Source organism: Rana temporaria, chromosome 7 (assembly GCF_905171775.1).
Source record: "Rana temporaria chromosome 7, aRanTem1.1, whole genome shotgun sequence".
NCBI lineage: Eukaryota > Metazoa > Chordata > Amphibia > Anura > Ranidae > Rana > Rana temporaria.
The window spans coordinates 54,649,058-54,671,681 of NC_053495.1; the positions used below are offsets into that span (position 1 = coordinate 54,649,058).

Sequence of the window (22,624 nt, forward strand, 5' to 3'; positions counted from 1 at the left end):
GCCTGGTACCCACTGTGCAATCGTATATTGAAGATTCCGACTCCCCGCGGGGAATGGGCGTTCCTACCCAGAGGGAAGGTGATTGACGGCCGGCTCTGGCACATCACGCTCCCCGAAGACAGCCGGAGTAGGTCTCGGCTCTTCACATCGCTATACGGCGCCTGTGCACAGACTATGCGTAGGCGCCGTGAAGAGCCAAGTCCTATTTCGGCTATTTCCGGAGAAGCGTGACGTGCCAGAGCCGGCCGTCAATCACCTTCCCTCTGGATAGGAACGCCCATTCCCCGCGGGGAGTCGGAATCTTCCATTTACGATTGCACAGTGAGTACCGGGCTAAAAAAATAAATACAGGCATACTGTAGCTCGCGCTACTATGCCGAATTTTATGCTAGAGGAAAACATTTTTTTTTTTACAGGGTGAACCCCCGCTTTAACGTCCACAGCATACAGGGATATACAATGTACTATTGACATAAATACATACACACACACCATTGGTTGAGGTGGATGAACTGGTGTCTTTTTTTCAACCTCAACAACTATGTAACTATATGTAACTATGTAAGCTGCAATTCTATCAGTTTTGTTCTTGGTTTTGCAGTAATTTAATTTTCATTACATTTTTTTTACTGCTTGTTACAATTATGTAAATAGTTTAATGTCTAAAACCTGTGAACAGATGCACTTTAACCACTTCCCGACCAACCATCGCAGTTATATTTAATCTTTAAGACGCGGTAGCAGGCGCATGCGTGCCCTGCAGCATGTTCCCAGTGCTGATGCGCGTGCCTGGCAGGCGTGATAACCGTCGGGTACCCGCGATCGCTCATGGCAGAGTGAGAACCGGGATGTGTGTGTGTAAACACACACACATACACACACCCCGGTTCTGTCAGAATTTTGAAAGATAAGGTAGAGATCTGTACCTTAAATGGAGTTGTATGCCAGACCAACCTCTAGCGCTGACTGTAAAATGTCCAGGATATTGGCTAGAGCAGGGAACACAGGAGAGAATTTGCTGAGCAAACAAAAAAAAAACTTCTTCCAAATCCTCTCATATGTAGCATTCACGGATGATCTTCTGGTCACCAGGGTCTGAACAACCCCGGATGAGAAACCCTGCATCTCTAGTCTAGGCTATTACTTAGCCAGGCTATAAAAGTAGTCTCATTGGATTGGGGTGCTGTCACTGACCTTGCCATAAAAGATTTCATTTGACCAGAAACGGGTTTGGTGGTGCTGATGACATCTGGGGGAGCAGTGAAAGCCAAGGCCTCCTCAGTAGGTGAAAAAGACCTGTATGGCATAAACTTGTTCTGTTCATATTTTTAGAAGCGCCTTTTATATTCAAGGACACCAGAGAAAGACAAAGATCAAACAGAAAATTCCATGGCTCTGTGAACCTATCTTGTATGATGGGGTCTTTGCATTTGTATTCTGTTGCAAATACCAGAAACTGTGTGTTCAGTGAAGTCTCACGAGAACTACTGCTGGAAAGCCCCATAGGGCCAATATTGGTTTGAGGTACTTGTTAGCCAGAATATTTTTTAACCGAGCCAATAGTTGATTTTGCTTTCCTGGCAAGTAGACCAACCTTAACTGACTGCAAGTGGTTCTCTGCCCCCACTAAAAGTTTTTGCAAGATGTAAAACAGGAAAATACTTTTGGTGTTCCCTTGTCAGGCAATGTAGACTACTATTGTCTTGCTGTCAACCTTACTAAGGCCCCCTTGAAGATCCTGAAAGGCTTGCAGTGCTAGAAAAGGCATCTGCACTCCAATGGCCTTGCACTTGTTTCTTCAGATTGTGGACTCCCCAGCTTCTGCCTTACTAGAAAAACTGTGGAGAAAAGCCCCCAGATGATTCTATATTTTCAGCATCACTGGCATGATGGCCTTGTAGCAGTATATATTCTTATACCTAAATCTTGCAAACATTTTCTCTTCTGAGATCTGTTGGACATAAATTTAACAGATTCGGTGGTCAACTTTGGAATTCTTCATTGTACTCTCACCTGCCTTATGGACCCACTGGTCTTTGATTGTCATCCAAACCCTCCAGAAGGAGGCTACAATCATCAACGTCACTCAGGCTCCATGGCCCCAACTGGTAGAGATTGGTTGGACACACCTTCAAAAGACTTTCCAGCCATCTTAACTTGCTCAGGACTTGATTTCATGTAAAAGGTAACTGTGATCTGTTAAATCTGCAGCATGTCTTATAAGATTTGACCTTCTGAAGTTCAATAGGCTTGAGTGAAAGATGGTGACTTCCTCTTACTAGTCTGTGGCCACAGCCCAGACTTTTCCTCCTGTCATTCGCGTAATTGTGTTGTTCAATGTTAGGCCAAACAATAACCTTCCATTATAGGAAATGTTGAAGGCTTCTGTAGAAGTTCCACCTGCCCTCCAGTGGTGTAACCACAATGCTCTCATAGCAGTGACTGAGTGCACCAGCGCTTGTACTAGGTCTATCAAAAGCATCAACCAAAAGTCAGTCAGTTGCCAGGTTCAACTCCTCCAGAAACTCTAGCAAATCTTGCAGTTTCCAGTGATGAATGTAATGCCATTTCTAAAGATTATATATCAAAGTTAACGATATTGCTGGCTGACAGGCAAAATCTGTCACTGTATAGATTCTGTACAAGCCCGATGGCCAGATCACCATAATTTTCTGCATGAGTGTTTTTGATGCATTCTAATGCATTGTCAATGCGTTTTGACACTTTCCAGATGGGTTTCATAGAGAAACAACGTAACATTCTACTTTTGTTGACTGCACTAGAATGCGCTGCACTGGTGTGAAACTAGGCAATTGGAATCAAAGTTAAAGAGGAGTTCCACCCAAATTTGGAACTTCCTCTTAACCCACTCCTCTCCCCCTTACATGCCACATTTGGCATGTAATTTTTTTGGGGGGGGAGTGGGGGCTTCAGCACGAGTGGGACTTCCTGTCCCACTTCCTCCTTCCTGTAGGCGACTAAGCTTAATCGCCTTCAGGAAGTGGCTGCTGTAGGCGATCGCCTAGGACACGTCACAGGTCCTAGGCGATCTCCTGGCCAATTACACGGCGCGGCGCCGGGCCGCGCCGCTCGCGCATGCGCAGTGCCGCTCGCGCATGCGCAGTGCCGCTCGCGCATGCGCAGTGCCGCTCGCGCATGCGCAGTGGGTGCCCGGCCATGAAGCCGAAAGCTGTCACGGCCGGGTGCCCACACTGAAAATGAAGACGCCGGCCGGGGAGGGGGGGAGAGGAGCAGAGCCCCGGCCGGCGCGTCGCTGGAGCAGGTAAGTGCCTGTTTATTAAAAGCCAGCAGCTACACTTTTTGTTGCTGCTGACTTTTAATAAACATACAAATGGCTGGAACTCCCCTTTAAACACTGTCGATGTGTTCTTAGTTCAACCTTATTTTATTGAGTAACCAAGGATAACAAACCCAATGTTACAGTATTTTCAAGTAGAGAAATACAGAAACGATAAATCCACCGAGGTCAAGTTGGCAGTTCTTTCAGTAATTTTACAGTTCCGAAGCGCATCAAGCAAAACATATCACAAAAAGGCAAGGTTATCATAAATAGTATTAGAGCATATTATTGCCTAATAAAGCAATGTGTAACAGAGAAAAACCTATCTCGTGCAGAAAGCATATGCCATATGGGTCACGTGTTGTTCCTTAGAAAAGGGAAGTATTACCAATGCTCAGAGAGCAGATGTGGATTGAGCAAAGCGTAAAAGGGTAAGGATATAGAATAAAGAAAGAATAATATCAGATTAAGAAGAAAGAAGAGGGGAACTCAATCTAGGCTAGGGTGTGGTGGGATCTTGTTCGCCCTCCGCCCATGGGACAAAATCTGTGGCGTACCGGAACATGGACCAAGAAGTCTACATAACAGAGAACGGTTCCTCTATTACTTTCCTGGGCCAACATACGTTCCAGGTCTCTAATACTATCTACTTCAATAGCCCAATCACCAAGGGAAGGCATATCTGTCGATTTCCAGTGTCGGGAAATCGCTGTCTGTGCCGCAGCAAGAAAGTGGCACAGCACATCCTGTTCATGAGCTCTTAATGAAGAAAAAATACGCACAGGACTGCATCTGGCGAGAACTTGTCCGCTTTCTCATCCACAGGATCTCTGAAGGCAACAGAGTTTTAAAAAGGCAGACACGATGCGCCAGATGCTAGAGGACAGCATCCACCCCTGGAAGTGGAAGCATAAACATACATCAGCCATTTTAATTGGATAAAGCTTAGAGAAACTGTACTGTAAAGTGGTCCTCTGATGAGGTCTCTGCCATCCCTCATCAACGAGCGATTTACGCTCTTTCATTATGGATGTTGCTTGTGGCGTGGATATTTGCAGCATACTTTCTGCTATAGCCGCCTTGATAGGGCTTAGAATTTTGCACAACCCGCATCCTTGTGAGACAACCTGTGCAATTTTATTTCTCTGCCACTGCAGACTGCATGCGGGCCCAAAATACACCCTGAGCTGGGAGAGGCATTTCCCATCATGCAGGCATAAATGCATGTGAGCCAGTGCCACATGGGGTGCTTGGATATCATGAAAGCCGCCCTGTGGGAGGACTCCATGGGATGCGTTTTTTTCATAATATTGCACAGGTTCCCCATTAAGAGTGATTTACACCTCATATGCCCCCCCCCCCCCCCAGAGACCAGCAGAGGGGTTCCCTGATAAACAATGCATTTATCATGTGAACACAGGGACCACATCACAGCGGAGCAGGATGGACAGCCTGAACTTTATATAAGCTAGGTGGGAGACATGTGCCAATTGCCTGGATCCTGCTCCTTCACAGGGCAAGTGGAAACGGCTCCTTTAGGCCCCTTTCACACCGGGGCAGGAGGTGCGGTGGCGGTAAAGCGGTGCTATTTGTAGCAGTGCTTTACTGCTAATTTTACGGCGCTATTCGGCCGCTAGCGTGGCGGTTTTACCCCCCACTAGCGGCCGGGAAAGAATTAAAACTGTCTGCAATGCGCCTCTGCAGAGGCGCATTGCCGGTGGTATAGCCGCGCTGTCCCATTGATTTCAATGGGCAGGAGCTGTGAAGGTGCGGTATACACACCGCTCCTTCACCGCTCCAAAGATGCGGCTAGCAGGACTATTTCCCATCCTGCTAGCGCACCGCTCCAGTGTGAAAGCCCTCTTGCTTTCACACTGGAGAAACAACAGCAGCTGTTTAGGGTCAATTTGCAGGCGCTATTTTTAGCGCAATAACGCCTGCAAACCGCTCCAGTGTAAAAGGGGTCTTGGAGTGTATTGACCACATGCTTAATAAATGTGACAATCTGTTAGGTGTCATCGTCCTGGTCAGAATAAGATGATCGTTGGCGGGTCTTATGTTTTTTGGAGCGTTTGCGTTTAGGGTTTCTGCTCCTAAAATAATGCAACACACTTTAATTTGCATTCCTTGAGCACTCTTTTGAAAACCATGTCCCACGTTGCCCCCTCCTACCTTTGCTAATCTTCTGTGCCACCAATAGGTGTGGCAAGCTCATATTTGCACAAAATATATGGAGAAAATCATATTACCGCTCACCAAAAAACAGATACACGGTCTCTTTAACCACTTCAATACCAGGCACTTTCGCCCCTTCCTGCCCAGGACAGTTTTGAGCTTTCAGCACTGTCGCACTTTGAATGACAATTGCGCGGTCATGCAACACTGTACCCAAACTACATTTTTATGAGGTGGCACTGATAAGGTGGCACTGATAAGTAGAATTGATTGGCACTGATAGGTGGCACTGATATGTAGCACTCATGGGCACTCACAGGCAGCACTGATAGGTTGCATTGATGGACACTAATATATGGCACTGATGGGCAGCACTGTCAAAGGCTTCTTACCACGATCGGAGATGCGGTGTGTCAGACTGACACGCCACACTCGTGATCGCCACGCTGCATGCCCCTATGGGCGTGCGCTGGCATGTTATCCTGCTGGACGTCATATGATGCCCAGTCAGGATAACAGAACCACTTCCCGGCTGTCATTCTGCATACGGTGGGCGGGAAAAGGTTAAGACCCCTCTGCCTTCATCCACTAACTTCAGAAGCAGCAGCAGGTGAGCTCAGGCAGCATTTCCAAAAAGGCAGACAGCAGACTATCAAACCCACAGTACACCGCATAGTAGGGGAGTCAGGACAGCACATCCAGAGGCAGACATGAGACTCCGAGATAATTTGAGGCAAGTCCTTTACCAGGCAGGACTGCAGAGATAGAAGCCCTCTCAACTGTAGACCTTCAAGATAATTTACGCCATTGCATGGCGACTGGTGTTTACCATCCCATGCTGCCCATCTCCCTGCCCCCTGTGACATCATTCACAGCTGCTCTCAGACTGACAGTCAGGGGAGCAGTGTGGCTAGCTGCATATAAAAAGACATAATAAAAAAAAAAAAAACACAAGGAAGAGGCAATGATAACATTGCAGAGCTCTTATAATACCACACCTGTACAATGTCAATGCTGCTTAAGCATCATTTTGCCCACGAACCCGCAGACAGGGCAACCAGTTATTTATTTAGCCAAAAGCAGGTGGTCCTGTGGGGGTTCAGAGGTGTTAACCTGTTGTGTGCTAACATGAGGTGGGCAGGAAAACAGATTGTGCATGCGCAATTACCTTCCAGATGCGAGAAAACAGGTGATTAGCCACACATGTGCAGCATGCACTCAATGTCAACCATGAGCAGCCAGAGCAAAGGGGCAGAGAATGAATGCAGGGCAGTACATCAATTCTACACCATGCATTAGCCAACACACATCTTGTAAAGTTAATATTGAACGTGTCGCCATTTTTCTAGGTAAATATATTGCTAAAGGAGCCATTAACATGAAATTTTCACCACATATCGGTAACAACCCATGCAGTCCATACATACAAAGAAACCAAAACAAATACGTTCAGAAATTAAGTTACAGTATGTGTAATAAAATGGAATGACAAAGTATTCAACACATGAAGAAAGGGAGGTGCAAAAAATTACTAGAAAGCCAAGACACTAGCTGAAATCTATCAGTGATTAGAAAGCAATCCTGCCCCTTGTCAGTGCAAATTAATATCAGCTGGTTTCAGTCTTAACCAATGGCCTATTATCAAGGTGCCACACAAGAAACCTCACATGATAGGTAAAAGCAAAGAGCTCTCTCAATACCTTCACAACCTTATTGTTGCAAAACATACTGATGGCTTTGGTTACAGAAGGATTTCTAAACCTCTGAATGTTCTAGTGAGTACTGTTGGGGCCATAATCCGGAAGTGCAAAGAACATAATTTCACCATACACCAGCCAAAACCAGGTGCTCCTTGCAAGATTTCTGCCAGAGGAGTGAAAAGAAACATGTCATGTCAATAGCACCTTTAGAAATAGATTTACCTAACACACATTTTCAATGTACCCTTAATAGACTACTTTTGATATCTATGTTCCACCATTGTTGCTTTAAATATTTGTGAGAAATGTTTTTTTTTTTCCAATATAAAAAATAAAACGATTTACCTAGAAAAATTGTGACGTGTTTAATACATATGTTACCCGCTATATATATATATATATATATATATATATATATATATATATATATATATATATATATCTGTATTGAATTGTATTGTAACTGTACTGTCCTCCCTGATGTTGTAAAGCGCTGAGCAAAACTGTTGGCGCTATATAAATCCTGTATAATAATAATATTATATATATATATATATATATATATATATATATTACATACACACACACACTAGAGAGATTATATCACACTCACAAAAGTATTGGGACACCTGCCTTTACACGCATATGAACTTTAATGGCGTCTTAGTCCGTTGGGTTCAATACTGAGTTGGCCCAACCTTTGCAGCAATAACAGCTTCAACTCTTATGGAAAGGCTGTCTACAAGCTATAGGAATGTGTCTATGGGAATGTATTACCATTCTTCCCGAAGCACATTTGTGAGATCAGGCACTGATGTTGGGTGAGAAGCCTGGCTCACATTCTCCACTCTAAATTTATTCCAACGGTGTTCTATGGGGTTGAGATCAGGACTCTGTACAGGCCAGTCAAATTCCTTCACCCCAAACTCACTCATTCATGTATTTATGGACCTTGCTTTGTGCACTGGTGCACAATCATGTTGGAACAGGAAGGGGCCATTCTTAAACTGTTCCTAGAAAGTTCATGAAATTGTCTTGGTATACTGACGCCTTAAGAGTTCCCTTCACTGGAACTAAGGGGCCAAGCCCAACCCCTGAAAAACAACCCCACACCATAATCCCCCCTCCACCAAATGAGTCCTGACCTCAACCCAATAGAACACCTTTGGGGTGAATTAGAGCGGAGACTACAAGCCAGGCCTTCTGGTCCAACATCAGTGCCTGACCTCAAAAATCCGTTTCTGGAAAAATGGTCAAACATTCCCATAGACACACTCCTAAACCTTGTCAGTCTTCCCAGAAGAGTTGAAACTGTTATAGCTGCAAAGGATGGGCCAACTCAATATTAAACCCTACAGACCAGGACTGGGATGCCATTAAAGTTCATGGAAAGGCAGGCGCGTCAATACTTTTGACAATATAGTAAATACACACACACACACACTGTTCTGTATATAGGCCCAGATTCACAAAGACTTACGACGGCGTATCTCCAGATACGCCGTCGTAAGTCTGAATGGGCGTCGTCGTATCTATGCGCCTGATTCATAGAATCAGTTACGCATAGATTAGGCCAAGATACGAGCGGCGTAAGTCTCCTACGCCGTCGTATCTTGGGTTGCAATAATTACGCTGGCCGCTAGGTGGCGCTTCCTTGATTTCCGCGTCGAATATGTAAATTAGCAAGATACACCGATTCACGAACGTACGTACGCCCGTCGCAATTAGTTACGCCGGCGTAAAGATAAAGCTGGTCTCTAGGTGGCGCAGCCCATGCAAAGTATGGACGTCGGAACAAGCGTATCTTTTTACGTCGTTTGCGTAAGTCGTACGCGAATAGGGCTGTACATAAATTACGTTCACGTCACAGGCACTGAGCCAACGTATCTTTGGGCGTAAATACGACATGATACTGAGCATGCGCGCGCATGCGCCGTTCGTTCAGCCATGCATCTACATGGGTTCAAGCCTCATTTAAATACAACACGCCCCCTACAGCCTACTTTGAATTACGCGCTCTTACGCCGGCCCATTTACGCTACGCCGCCGTAACTTAGGAGACAAGTGCTTTGTGAATACAGCACTTGCCTCTCTAAGTTGCGGCGGCGCAGCGTAAATACAGTACGCTACGCCCGCGCAATGTAGATCGGCCGTACGTGAATCTAAGCCATAGTGTTTATCCTCATATTAAAAAGAGACGGCATGAAAAGACAGAGAGATACCCTCAGAGTTGCAGCAGGTGGGCAAACTATGTGACACAGGAGAAGAGAATGTGTTATTTAATTTCCTGGTATACACAGCACTAAAACTGAATAAGCGGTAAGCAGTCTGTCATTTTATTATATTCTCTCATAACCAATGACAAAGGCAATTTAAGGATATTGGATATGGCCATGAGCAGAATGCACTAGCAATCAAATGCATTATTCTTATCATTCAGGCAGCACAATTTCTTAGTTAGCACTGTTCCTTGAAGTTGGGTGGGGAGAGGGAGTTCTCATACTGCTGCCCACCAAGGACATTAGCTCCATAAACTTTGCATGTTCTGCTTGAGTTGGTATAGCTTTCCTTCTACAGCCAAAAACCAAATTGCTAGGTTATATGTCGTCAAACTGTATTGCTTAGATAAATGGGGTATAGACATTAGATAAAGCAAATTTTGGACCAGGGAATGATATAAAGGGTTCAATATAAAGAGCTGCACAGAACAAGAGTACTGTAAAAATAACTAAAGGTAAAGAAAACCTGAACGACAAAAAATACAACTCGCAACTTTTCTACAGTGTATGAGAAAACTCACCAGTGATTGTGCCGCTATCAATCCAGCGTAAGCCATTAAGAGGAAAAAGCCATATCCATAGCAGAACATTTTTTTGGAGTACGTCATCAGCTGTTGATGTTACGATGCATGCACACCCTGCTAAGCCTGGAATATGGACAGAACCTGCAGAGGCTCATGTGGACACTGTACTATCTGAACTGGCCGCGATGATCTTGATGTGTTCAGGCAACAAACATAAACCTCCTCTCTTCCTTTTGAAAAAGTGCAGGGGGAGAACAGGAATCACTCAGGATTTCCTCTTTCATATCAGTTCAAAACACATGGAAGGAAACCCAAATCTTTCTAATGAAAATGGCACTTCATGTAAATCCGAAAAATGATGAGAAAGCAGATGGGAAAATGACTGTGTGCTTTTAAAGGCTTGTGGGTGATAACAGTTGACATGGACGCTAGTGACCCCCGTGTTTTTGTTCCCGATTAGTTCTAAGCAATAACATGCTGCCAAATTCTAACACAAGCCTTCTACCAACTAAAACCCTATTAGCATGCTGACCACACACAAACATACAGACAAAGTGCTTAAACAGGCATGAACTGAGTGGCTGCTGCTATTCAGCAAAATACTACAGTCCCAGTTTACAGCTCTAATTAGATGTCTAGTAGAAGATACAAATATATTTACAAAGAAGAATTTTGCTAAACATTTTTTTTTTAAAGGTAATTCTCTAAACATTTAAAAAATCTAGATTGAGTATAAGGCGTAGGAAAGTGGTCTCTACTCCCACTGTGGTATTATTGTATTCTGACAGCAGGGAGGCTTCCCCCGCTGTCAAAACACAATCGGTGTTGCGGACTAAAGCCAGCAGCACCGATCATTCAGGGAAAAACCGACAGGCTGGTTGCAACCAGCTAGACCATATACAGATCGAAATGTGACCAGTCTCTGCTGAACTGGCAGAATTTAAATTCTTGTATGGCCGCTGTTAGGGCACTTTCACACTGAGGCGTTGGCGTTAAAGCGCCGCTATTTTTAGTAGCGATTTACCGTTGTTTTTTAACCCCCATTAGTGTCCGAAAAAAAGGGTTAAAATCGCACACAAAGCGCCGCTGCAACGGGCGCTTTGCTGGCGCTGCCCATTGATTATCTATATATATAAAACTCAACGTGTGTGTGTGTGTGTATGTATGTATGTATGTTCCAGCATCACGTCCAAACGGCTAAAGATATTAACATGAAACTTGGCACACATGTTACTTATATGTCAGCAACAAACATAGGATAGGTGGTTTAACCCTTACCCACCCCCATTTGCCATGGTCGGTTTTCCTTTAAAGTCCCATTCAACTCTATGGGAAATACATGTTACTTCATAACTTCCAAATGGCTGTAGATATTTCGATAACACTTGGTCACATGTTACTTATATGTCCACTTAAACTATAGGATAGTTAATTTATCCCTTAACTACCCCCATTTGTGAGGGTCGGGGTTTTTGTTTAAAGTCCCATGCAAATCAATGGGAAATGTATGTTCCCACATAACTTCTGTACGCCTGGAGATATTTCAATAATACCTGGTACACATATTACTTATATGCCAAATAAAAATATATGACAGTTAAATTAACCCTTACCTACACCCTTATATAAAAGATGGGTATATTTATATTACTATGATTTTCCTCCCCAAAAGGTTAAGATAGGAAGACCGGGCAACGCCGGGTATTCAGCTAATTATATATATATATATATATATATATATATATATATATATATATATATATATATATATATATATATATATATATATATATATATAGCAGTAGAGCAATGGACAGTGTCAGTAGAGCAGAGATTGGTGTCAGTAGTTAAATTGTAAAAATAAAAATTATTTTTACATTATGTTTTTAAATAAAAACTTTTTATTTTTTTTACAACTTTTTGCTTTGTTGGGCTTTGGTGAAAAATCAAGGGTCAAAACAGACCCCTGATGTCTCACTTTTGAGAGAGAGAGAAAGGAACTGAGGACAGAGTCCCTTTCTCTGCAGCAAAGCAGCAGGGGGAATTTGCGCAGCACAGGGTGATTAGGGTGTGCCCAGGCACACCCTGTGCGCACGCCCATGGTCTAGCCTTAAAAGGCCATGAAACACAAGACTTCTTTCACATTTGCATGCATAAAGTGTAGATGAAAGATGGATAGCTGCACTCCAAAAAAAACGTGCAGGTTGTCTTTTATTCAAATAAACAGCAAATACATCACCGAATCATAAAACAGGAACAGGGGAACAGCCAACGTTTTGCACAAGATTAGTGCTTATTCATGGCCATGAATAAGCACTAATCTTGTGCGAAACGTCGGCTGTTCCCCTGTTCCTGTTTTATGATTCGGTGATGTATTTGCTGTTTATTTGAATAAAAGACAACCTGCACGTTTTTTTGGGAGTGCGGCTATCCATCATTCATCTACTTTTCATGCTTGCCCAGTGCACTGCCAGCACCCTTGGAATCCTGTTTTAAACGTGTGACCATATAGTAGACCCACCTAGAGCGGTGACTCTCTTTCTTGTAGGCATGCATAAAGTACTGAGTCCATAGTGAGCATTATTGCATGTGTTCTCAGGAGCGTTTTTGCATTATCTTGGGAATGATAGATAGTAGAGTTAATGATAAAAACACATAATACTGAAGAATCTCAAACACATGATTGCAACGGTGTAGCATATGACTGGATATATACGCGTTTCATTGCTGTTACCACTCATCAGAAGAGAAGATGCAAAATAGATGTACCTATTATAAAATAAATAAATGCTAAATGATATGGTGGTTGGCACAGAGTGGGAAAGGAGGAAGAGGGGGGACATACAATATTCCCAAACACTCTTACCTAAGGGTAAACAAAGTATTCAAGAGATTGTGTTGACAGCCGAAGGCACTATGGGAACAATTGATTGTTGAGAAATTATTCATTGTGCTGTTCCTTCCTCTCACACTACAGCCCTGCTGCACAAGAGGTCGATACCATGTTAAATTCATATTCTTATACCACTTGTATTTAAAAAAAAAACTACATTCACCAATATATTAATGATCACAGAGCTACATATTTGTGCTGCAGCACAGTGCTGGGAGCAAATTCTCAGCAACATCTGGAGTACATTTCCCAGATCTAGCCAAAAGAAGGGCGTGGGGGTGTTGCAAGTTGAGCCGGGGGAAAAAGCAGGTATACTGTCTAAAGCCCAGTACACACTAGTATTTTTTTTTCCATTTAACCCAGCAGGGCTGAACGAAAAAAAAAACAAAAAAACAGCTCGCTCAGAAGGAGCAGCCGTACTAACTATATGACGTTAGTACAGCAATCTCCCCTGCTGTTCTGACAGTGGGTTCCCCTTAAGCCAGAACACTCCAGTCAGCTCTCTCTGATCAGGAGACCCTTTTCAGTCATGCCCCTTAGATAGAGCCCGGCCGAATTGACTGACTTCAGTACACACGTGATGAATGTTGTCTGGTTTCTATTGAACCGGCTGATGCCGCCCTACATTCGGTCTGTGTGTACTAGATGTAACCCTCTCCTTCCCCCCAGTTTTTTTTTTTGTATTTAGACTGCTTTTCTGCAACGAGGTGGGGGTGGGGGCACTTAAAAAAGCAGAGTTTGCATTTTATCAGGCTTTACCAATACATATATATATATATATATATATATATATATATATAAGGGCTGTTACTAATTAAAATTTTCGTGTTCGATTAATCAATTTTTTAATCGATTAATCGACTGATTTAAATTATCACACATACATTTTTCAGATCACCAACATATATAGTCCCCACTGTAATATCCACAGACATCTCCCCACCATAATACCCACAAACATCTCCCCCACTGTAATATCCACAGACATCTCCCCCACTGTAATATCCACAGACATCTCCCCCACTGTAATATCCACAGACATCTCCCCCACTGTAATATCCACAGACATCTCCCCCACTGTAATATCTACATACATCTCCCCCACTGTAATATCTACATACATCTCCCCCACTGTAATATCTACATACATCTCCCCCACTGTAATATCCACAGACATCTCCCCCACTGTAATATCTACATACATCTCCCCCACTGTAATATCCACAGACATCTCCCCCACTGTAATATCCACAGACATCTCCCCACTGTAATATAATACACATCTCCCCCACTGTATAGGAAGATTAGTGCTTGCTTAGTCTTACCAGAGAAGCCGGCCGAACAAGAGCAGTTGAGGCCGGGTGATGACGTCAGCGCGCCGCTCTAGGCTCACCTAGGCTGCCGTCAGGTGGACCAAGATGGCCGCCGTTCTGGGAGCTAGGCCGAAGCCGCGGCAGCAGCGGATTTCCGCGGATCACGTGGTGTGCCGATCCGCATATGGTGACCCGTTTGGATCACGGATCATTTACGATCTGTTGCACCACTAGTACCGATCAAAAGAATTTTGATCGATCAAAAAAATGTACAATGTAAAAAAATGTAAAATGTACAATTAAATCGAGGAATTAATCTTTAATTTCCACAGCCCTAATATATATTGGCGAGGCCTATTGTAAGCATTCTTTTACCACTAATCGTATAGTACCAGCAGAAGACCCATTTTCCAGAATCAAGAAGGAATATATTACCAAAAGCACCATTTATGTCAGCACCAGGAAAAAAAAGAAAAAAGAAAAAGGCCAAATTATAGTTGACTTTTATTTATTTTCAAATGGATCTTCTTAAAATTGGAGACAGCTTTTTCACATTACCACAACCATTCACGTTTTTTTTTAATACAATTTTGTGAAAATTTTAAATCTTTATTTTTAAGAAATGAAAAGAACAATTTAAACAAATGTTTTTGTTTGTGCTCATTGTGATAATCTTAAAAATGTATCTAAACACAAAACGAAAATATATTGCAACTTACCAGTCCTTTGATGTTGTTTCTGCATTTGTTTTCTTTTATCTGGTGATTCTGGCAGTAACGCGTTTCTAGTGCTAGGATTACACTGCTCACTTACCTTTTTGTACCAAGACAACAGAAACAAGTTAGACCTCTGGAACCCTGCCTCTTTCCAGTTCTCTAATTAATAATAATATAGAGGGGTATGCTTCTATAGTCCTCAAGGATAGTCTACAAAAATGCAATTGAGAACAGTCAGCAAAAGCGAAGCCCAGAGGAAGTTATCAAGATTTCTGGCAAGATAAACAGGTATTTGTTTTAAATATTAAACAGATATAACAAACTGCTCTAACTTGTATATTTAACAGACCAAAGGGGACAAATGTAAGATAAATAATATATATATATAATAATACATTTATTGCTAATATTTACATACACTTTAAATCTGTAATAGAAAAAATAAAGCGAGTCGGAGCAGCAACCTTGTGCGTTTTCATAAATATACATGGAAAAAGAAAAAGTTAATAATGCCCTCACAAAAATCTGAATTAATGTTTTTTCTAAATAAAGTATAAAAAAAATGTATACACTAGGACGTGTACATTTTCTATTTTCCATCTAGTGCAGTGGTTCTCAACCTTTCTAGTGCCGTGACCCCTTGATAAAATTCCCCATGTTGTGGGGACCCCTAACAGTAAAATTATTTTTGTGGCGTGGGTTGTCAGCACCCAAGGCAAGACAAGTAATTTACGCCCCTAACCCACAGACATTTAGTGCTCCCTGAGTCCCTTCCACTCGTACAGTAGTAAACCCCTTATGGTACATTTTAATTTGTACCACTCTTTCTCTTTGTTCTCCGTTCTTTTCCTTTTATCTCTCTCTATTCTAATTTCTTGTTTCCCCCACCCCCATCCTTCTCTCTAGCCGTATTTATTGCGCTCTCTCTTATTTTTTCTCTCCCGTTTTCTTTGTTCCTTCTTTTCCTCTCCCTTCTATGTATTCTCTATTTGTATTCCTTATCTTACTCCTTGGTGGGGGGAACGGATGAGTGGTAGTGCTGGCGGGGAGTTGGGATGTGTGGCAATGTTGGGGGGAGTTTTGATCAGCCAACTTAGGTGCTCTTGATCAAGGGCATCTGTTGATCTGAGAACTGTAGTGGGGACTTTTAATGGCAACTATAATCACAGGTAGTTTTACTCACTGTGTCTCCAGATTTACTGTGTCACAAGACTTTGTGGTGTTTTTTGGCAGTGACACCTATGCCGAAATCAGGAGATAGGGTCTCCTCCAGCCCCTTCCACTTCACATTCCTCGCCAGTCAGCTGACCTCTAGTTTCTTTCCCCCCCAGCCATGCCGTGAACTTAATGGGCAGCTGCAAAAAGGCTGAGTGGGTGGCCGCGGGCTCCAGGAACAGCCCATCTGGGCATCCGCTAAAAGGCTGGGAGAGTGGTGCAGGCTTCAGGAACAGCCCAGGATTTGGTGACCCCTGGAAAATCATCATTTGACCCCCAAGGGGGTCCCGATCCCCAGGTTGAGAACCACTGATCTAGTGTCTTTATACAAGTTGTATAGAGATTGCCTGTGTAAAGTTATTGTGAACAAGCTGGAGAACAGTTAACCTTTTCTTGGAAACAATGATTATACGCCCCATCTCATCTTTACTATTGTGAGTGCATGTCAAGAAAACCGAGTTCATGATGTGCTCAAAGAACTGCGCATGCACAAAGAACAGTCCAGAGAGCTGTGCACAGAATCGGGGTAGTGTGCACATTTGAGCATACACAAATGAATTGACTTTGGTGCTCAGTGGCCTATTTAAAAGCACTGCATGGCTTAAAGTGGTTGTAATGGCAGAAGGTCTTTTATCTTTATTTGTATGCATTAAAAAGTGTATGTAAACCCACTGTCATTGTTTCTAATTTAATAACATAGGGCATATCTAGAAGGATATACATGCCTACTTTACCCCTTTAGCTTAGTGGAGTCCGGCAATATTCCAGAATCTGTGGGCGGATCTGCTGTCCGGCGCTAGGTGGGCGGAGTCGGGACATCAGAAGACTCCTCCACCCACCACTACACTGCCCTGGCCAGCCAGCATTGCAAAGATGAGCCTTGCGCCAGGGGAGACTAAAGTGCACGCACAGGAGTGGCAGAGCGCGTTCTGTGAAGAAGTAGAGCGTGCTCATGGCCCCATGTCACTCCTGCGCATGTGCAAAGACACAGCAAAGGCACAGTTTACATAGGATGATTCTACAGCTGTGTGTGGGAGCTGTGAGAGGCAGAGCCTCTCTAAGGCTTGTGCATGAGACATGTAAATCATCTGTCACTCACAGCATGGGGGAAGAACTGACTGCCATTTCTCTGTCTGTCCATTTTTATCTCACTGAAAAAATATAAGAGGTTTGCTCAGAGCTAGAATAACTCTTTGTGGCAAGACTGGGCACAGATGACATGAAATCCTATACTGTATAAGTTACAAGCCTTAAATAAATAAAAATTCAGGTTTACATCCACTTTAAGATACAAAACATATAGCAGCCACCCTCATACTTACCTGAGCCCCATTTTTATCCAGCAATGTGCACAAGTGCCTTGGCCATCTGGGACTCTGCCTCCTGATTGGCTGAAACACAGCAGCGGCACCACTGGCACCAGCTGCTGTCAAAGTCAGTTAGCGAGAGAGCTGGGGGGCCATGTCTGAATAGACACACAGAGCTGCAGTACCTCTGGTACCTGACCTTTGGCTTGATTCTCGACTCTGCATCTTACTTATTTTGGATCTTCTGCTTGCACGATTCTGACCTCAGCCTGGCTCCTTTTTTCACTCTCATCTAGTGAATCTGCATCTCCGCTGCCCAACAAATGCCTATTTCTGCTTGTCTGACCACATTCCTGCCTTCCGTTTCTGTAAGTCCTGTGAAGACACCCAGCATGAATTCCTGTTCTGCAGCTTCCACTTCACCACAAGGTCCAGTTCTTGTGCTGGTCAGGACTCGCTACAGGTCCCGGTGCCATTCCGTGTCCTGTCCCATTCTGTCACCAATCTTGGATGACAATCAGTACAGGAAGTGTAAAGCCCTCATCATTTTTGGTCTCTACCAGATATGCGAGCATTATTAGCATCTTGCCACATATAGTTTTGGTAACACACAAGGTTGCTACACCCCGTCATACATTTTGCTTATTCCTCAACCAATCTTTGAGCAGCAGCATCTCAGAAGTTGGGATTTACAGAACTCTATTTGTAAATAAATACCATTGCACCAAATTCACTCCATTTTTAAATGTGTTGCCTTGGGATTTACAAAGCTATTAAAAATGTTTCTAACACCCCGTTCACACTGAATGTGACTTTGAAATCGCACTACTTCAGCGCAATTTCAAAGCCACCGGCCAGTGTGATTTCATGTGAGCCTGCAGGCATCTGTGCGACTTCAAGCACTGATGTCTATGCAAGTCGCACATGAAAATCACCAAAAATAGCGCAGGAACCCTTTTCAAATCAGTGCAAGTCAGAGTCGCACCAATTTGAACAGTTCCATGCAATTTGAAACTGTCAGTTCATATGACAAGTTGCACTGGTGTGAATGGGGGCTAAAGTAATAAGAGCTGAAATTCAGGTACCTTGTGGTGCCTTCAAATACCTGTGTTAGTCTTCAGTGTTCCACATGGAGCCTTGACTTCTGTGCAGGTCTAGATTACACCCCAGCTTCTCCCAATGGAAAGCCTCACTCTTTCTCAAATGTTAGAGCCTCTACTGCCCACTGATGGCTAAATGGCAAAGGCCAGCATAGTGCCAAAATCAGATGGGGCTTAAAAGTACAGTGGAACCTCAAATTACGAGCATAATCCGTTCTAGGAGAGTGCTCGTAATCCAAAAGTACTTGCAAATCAAATCGAGTTTCCCCATTGAAGTCAATGGAAACTAAAATAATTTGTTCCGCATTGACTTCAATGGCATGCAATACCGCATGCGGCCAGAGGTGGGGGGTGCCAGAGAGCCTCGGAAATGGCCGGAAAGGCCCGAGAACACCTCGGCTGACCTTGCCAAACCTCGAAAAAACTCTCTCAGAAAGAGCTATCCTGCGGCCTTTCTGAATGGCGCCGATCAGCTTTAATCTGCGCCGTTTGGCTCTGGTGCACCCCACCTCAGGCCAAACACGGTACTGCACACTGCTTTGGCCTGAATCTTGCTAGCTTTGTGAGACAACACTCGTTAACCGCTTTGCTCACAATCCGAGGTTCCACTGTAGATGTAAACCGTAAATGTATTTAGTTTGCTAAAGCCCCGCGTATTATAAGAATTGCCATTTTTTGTCATAAATTACCTGTTTTCACATTATTTCTTGCTGCTTTTCAGTGCTGCTGATCTCCTGTAGTCACTTTCTCTCTACATACATGAATTCCAATGATGACTGTAAGGCATTCTCAGAGAATGTCCTCCAGCAGTAAAAACAGATCACCATGCCTGCAAAATAAGTGTGTCAAAATGGCCACCTCCACCCGATTTTGGACACATTCATTCACCTAGGATGCTGGCATTGGAAGCATGGCTGAGCCAAGGCAATTTTGGTACAGTTATATATTTTTTAATAAATCTTCATTTACATTTCCACATAACTTCCTGGCTTTGACATCTCCAAGATTGTTTTCTTTTTTTGTAATGGCAACATATAGCCATTGCGATTATACTATAAAGTCTTCTCCCCTTTGTGGGGAACCTAAAACCTTGTTTGTTAAACGAGCAGTAGTTAATTGGCACAGCTTATACAAAAGAAAAGGAAGTATGTCTGCTGGTAAAAACAGTCACAACTTCTGTTTCCTGATTGACTGCTGTAAGTAAGTGACAGATATTTCCAATACTCTTTGTGTTGTAACAGAACTTCAGGCAGCATGTTACAAATAACAAATATAATTCCATCTTTCTGGAAATAGCTCAATCAGCTATGAAAAAACAAAATGTAATCCATCTAGCTGAAAAATTATAAATGGCAATATTTTATAAACTGTAATATAGAATATATACTGTTCATATACACACACACACACACACACACACTGATAACAGATGCAGAAAAATACATTTCATACAATTACGGTATATTGACACAAATCACTAGGTGACACATACAAAATGGAGCTGGGTTCAAAATGGGAATGTTATACAATGTTTAGTAAATTCACTATTATGTAGCCTTGAACAATGTAATACAAAACAGCATACAGTAAAAATACGGTTTTATTTGCATGCACATTTACACATATATTGTAAACAGACAAAACTATAAAAGTATATCCAACAAACTTTCACATTTATAAAGTTTGAAAACATTTTTGGTGAGAACATAGACCTTATGTGGTTATTTTACCCCCTATTGCCAGTTAATAATGAATTTAGTGGATTTATAAAAACTGTATGAGGAAATGTTTATATTACCAATACAAACCGATATCGATATCTGCTTATATTTTAAACTTGCTTGGATTGAACATGCTTTGATATTATGGTTAGCACAGACAATTCTTTCAGTATAAAGAAGCAATATTTTCGAAATGAAGCTTTATTGGCACACTCCAGAATCCAGGGTAGCATCAAAGTTCTGAAGACATCTTATCAATGTATAAGCACACATGGTGCCTAGCATGTTGTTTTCCAAGATGAAGCTTGAAATTCTTTTAACTTCATCTGGCAGTAACCATTCATTTTTGGATGCAAATCCTATAATCCTTGATGTAATGATTTGCACAATCTCTCTTGATCCTAAACTCTGCTCATTGGGTATTACCACTGACAGCGGTGCCGTTAACAAAACTAACGCTAACTCACCTTCCATAGCCATCCTTAACAAATCTAGATTTAAGCCTTTCACCCTCTATTTACTTACCATAGGAGCACAGCTGAGGCCCTCTTCAAAGTTTACAAATGTAAGGCCTCATTCACACGAGGCGGACTCCGTTGCTACGACGGATGACAAGCTCCTCTCTGCTCACTGAGAAGGGAGGGGCTTGTCGGGCACCGCTGTCTCCTATGGAGCGATCTGATGAAAACGGACAGCAAGTCCGTTTTCATCAGATCTTACCCGATCCGCCATGATCGGATAGGGTCGGATGTCAGCGTACATGTCTCCGCTGACATTCGACGCTCCATAGGGATGCATGGAGCGGCCGTTCAGGTCCGCCGTCAAAACTGACAGGTGGACCCGAACTGTCCGTCCGTGTGAATGAGGCCTAAAGCAGAAATCTCTTTCAGTACTGCCTGTCCTCTCAGATTGACTAGGGTGTACTATGAGACTAAAACGCCTACAGTCTATAAAGGCCAGGACTAAGGAAGATTTTACCAAACAAATATTTAGAATATACAGTATTTACTAAAACAGGATATTTGCATTTGTCAAAATGTTTGTTATTGAATTAAATTGACTGCGCAAGAAAGTCATCCACTGTCGGGTTATACAACTGCCTAATGACTGAGTAGACACTGGCAAACAAATATGTAGGCAAGCCCAATATAACCCTTTCTATTCCCAGCATGCCACAGTTTGCAAAAAAGCAATACCACGACCCCCGGAAAAACATACCTGGGGACTGCCTGCTGCTCAAGAGCTGCCAGAAAGACCAAGATTCTGACGACTGATGAGGCCTTACCCCCTGCCTGATAGGGGAACCTGTCATAACTGGAAAGAAAAGGTGGAGACCAACCTACTGCTCAAGACAACATCTCAAAAACAGATGATCACTATTCAGAAAGGAAAGAGAAGGGACAAGTCACCAAACCATGGTCCAAGAAGTGGGAAGGAAGCAAGCCTCTAACAGAATATGGATACCAAAGAACCCTATAACCAACGTCCTGGTAAAAAAAAGATGAATAAGCCCAAGTAGGAACAGACAGCCACCTCGCCAAGGCAAGACTTGAGAATTACTAAAATCTACAAAACCTGCAAAGAGTGTGAAGTGGCTCCCGAATCCACCTAGAGAACCCAGGTTTCAAACGCATGATGTCAGCATGATTAAAAGAGTAAGGTGCATGGTAAGCACTTCAACAAGGGAATGCCATGAAAAAGCACTGGGAAATACACTAGAGCCAGCTCACCAAGTATAAAGTAGGTCAAACGTAAATTCAATGTTAGCAAGTTAGATAGTCCCTCTGGAAAAAGAGGGGTGATGACACTGATACATATTAGGTACCACTGACAGCCCAACATGCCCCAGGGGAAGCAAATTGTTTGGAGGGAAAGGGCAGAGGCCATGGTGGGTCTAGGCAAAAACAGAAGCTAGAGTAAGAACCCCTGGGTTCAGGAAACCCCAAGGAGGAAGGGAAAGGCCAGTTAATCTATGCAATGGCACAAGGTATAGAAGCAAGCCTGTAGACCTAAAGGAGTGCTCTATGCACCTGAATGAAAGCAGACTATACAAAGGCCCACAAGGATTGGCAGCCCCTCACTTGGAAACCTTCATGCTGAAGACTTCTCTGAAGGTTTAACATGTTTTTTACTACCGACCTTGTGGGCTACAGGAGAACCAGGCTTACACGGTCTGGTTGCACCTACAGCAGGTCAGGGATGGGACTGAGCTGACCTTTCCTTAGACTTCTTAAGCTAAGACAGGTGAATGCATTGACTTCCAGTGATACATTTCTTATCAAGAGTATGGGCATCCCACAAAAAACAAGCTAGTCAGATGCGCCTGGGATACAGAATCTGCAGGATTCCAGCTTACAGATGTCAGTGCCCTCAGAAGGCA

At 43.1% G+C, this 22,624-nt stretch overlaps 1 protein-coding gene across 1 annotated transcript in view; it reads right to left on the reverse strand.

The window, feature by feature from the left end:
- The window catches only part of STAB1 (stabilin 1), a 357,595-nt gene extending 347,258 nt beyond the window's left edge, over nucleotides 1–10,337 (reverse strand). Inside the window, exon 1 of the mRNA XM_040361004.1 lies at nucleotides 9,977–10,337. Within this exon, the coding sequence (XP_040216938.1) occupies nucleotides 9,977–10,063 (87 nt within the window). The 5' untranslated portion in view covers nucleotides 10,064–10,337. The remainder of the gene's footprint in view (nucleotides 1–9,976) is intronic.
- Nucleotides 10,338–22,624: the final 12,287 nt, after the last annotated feature.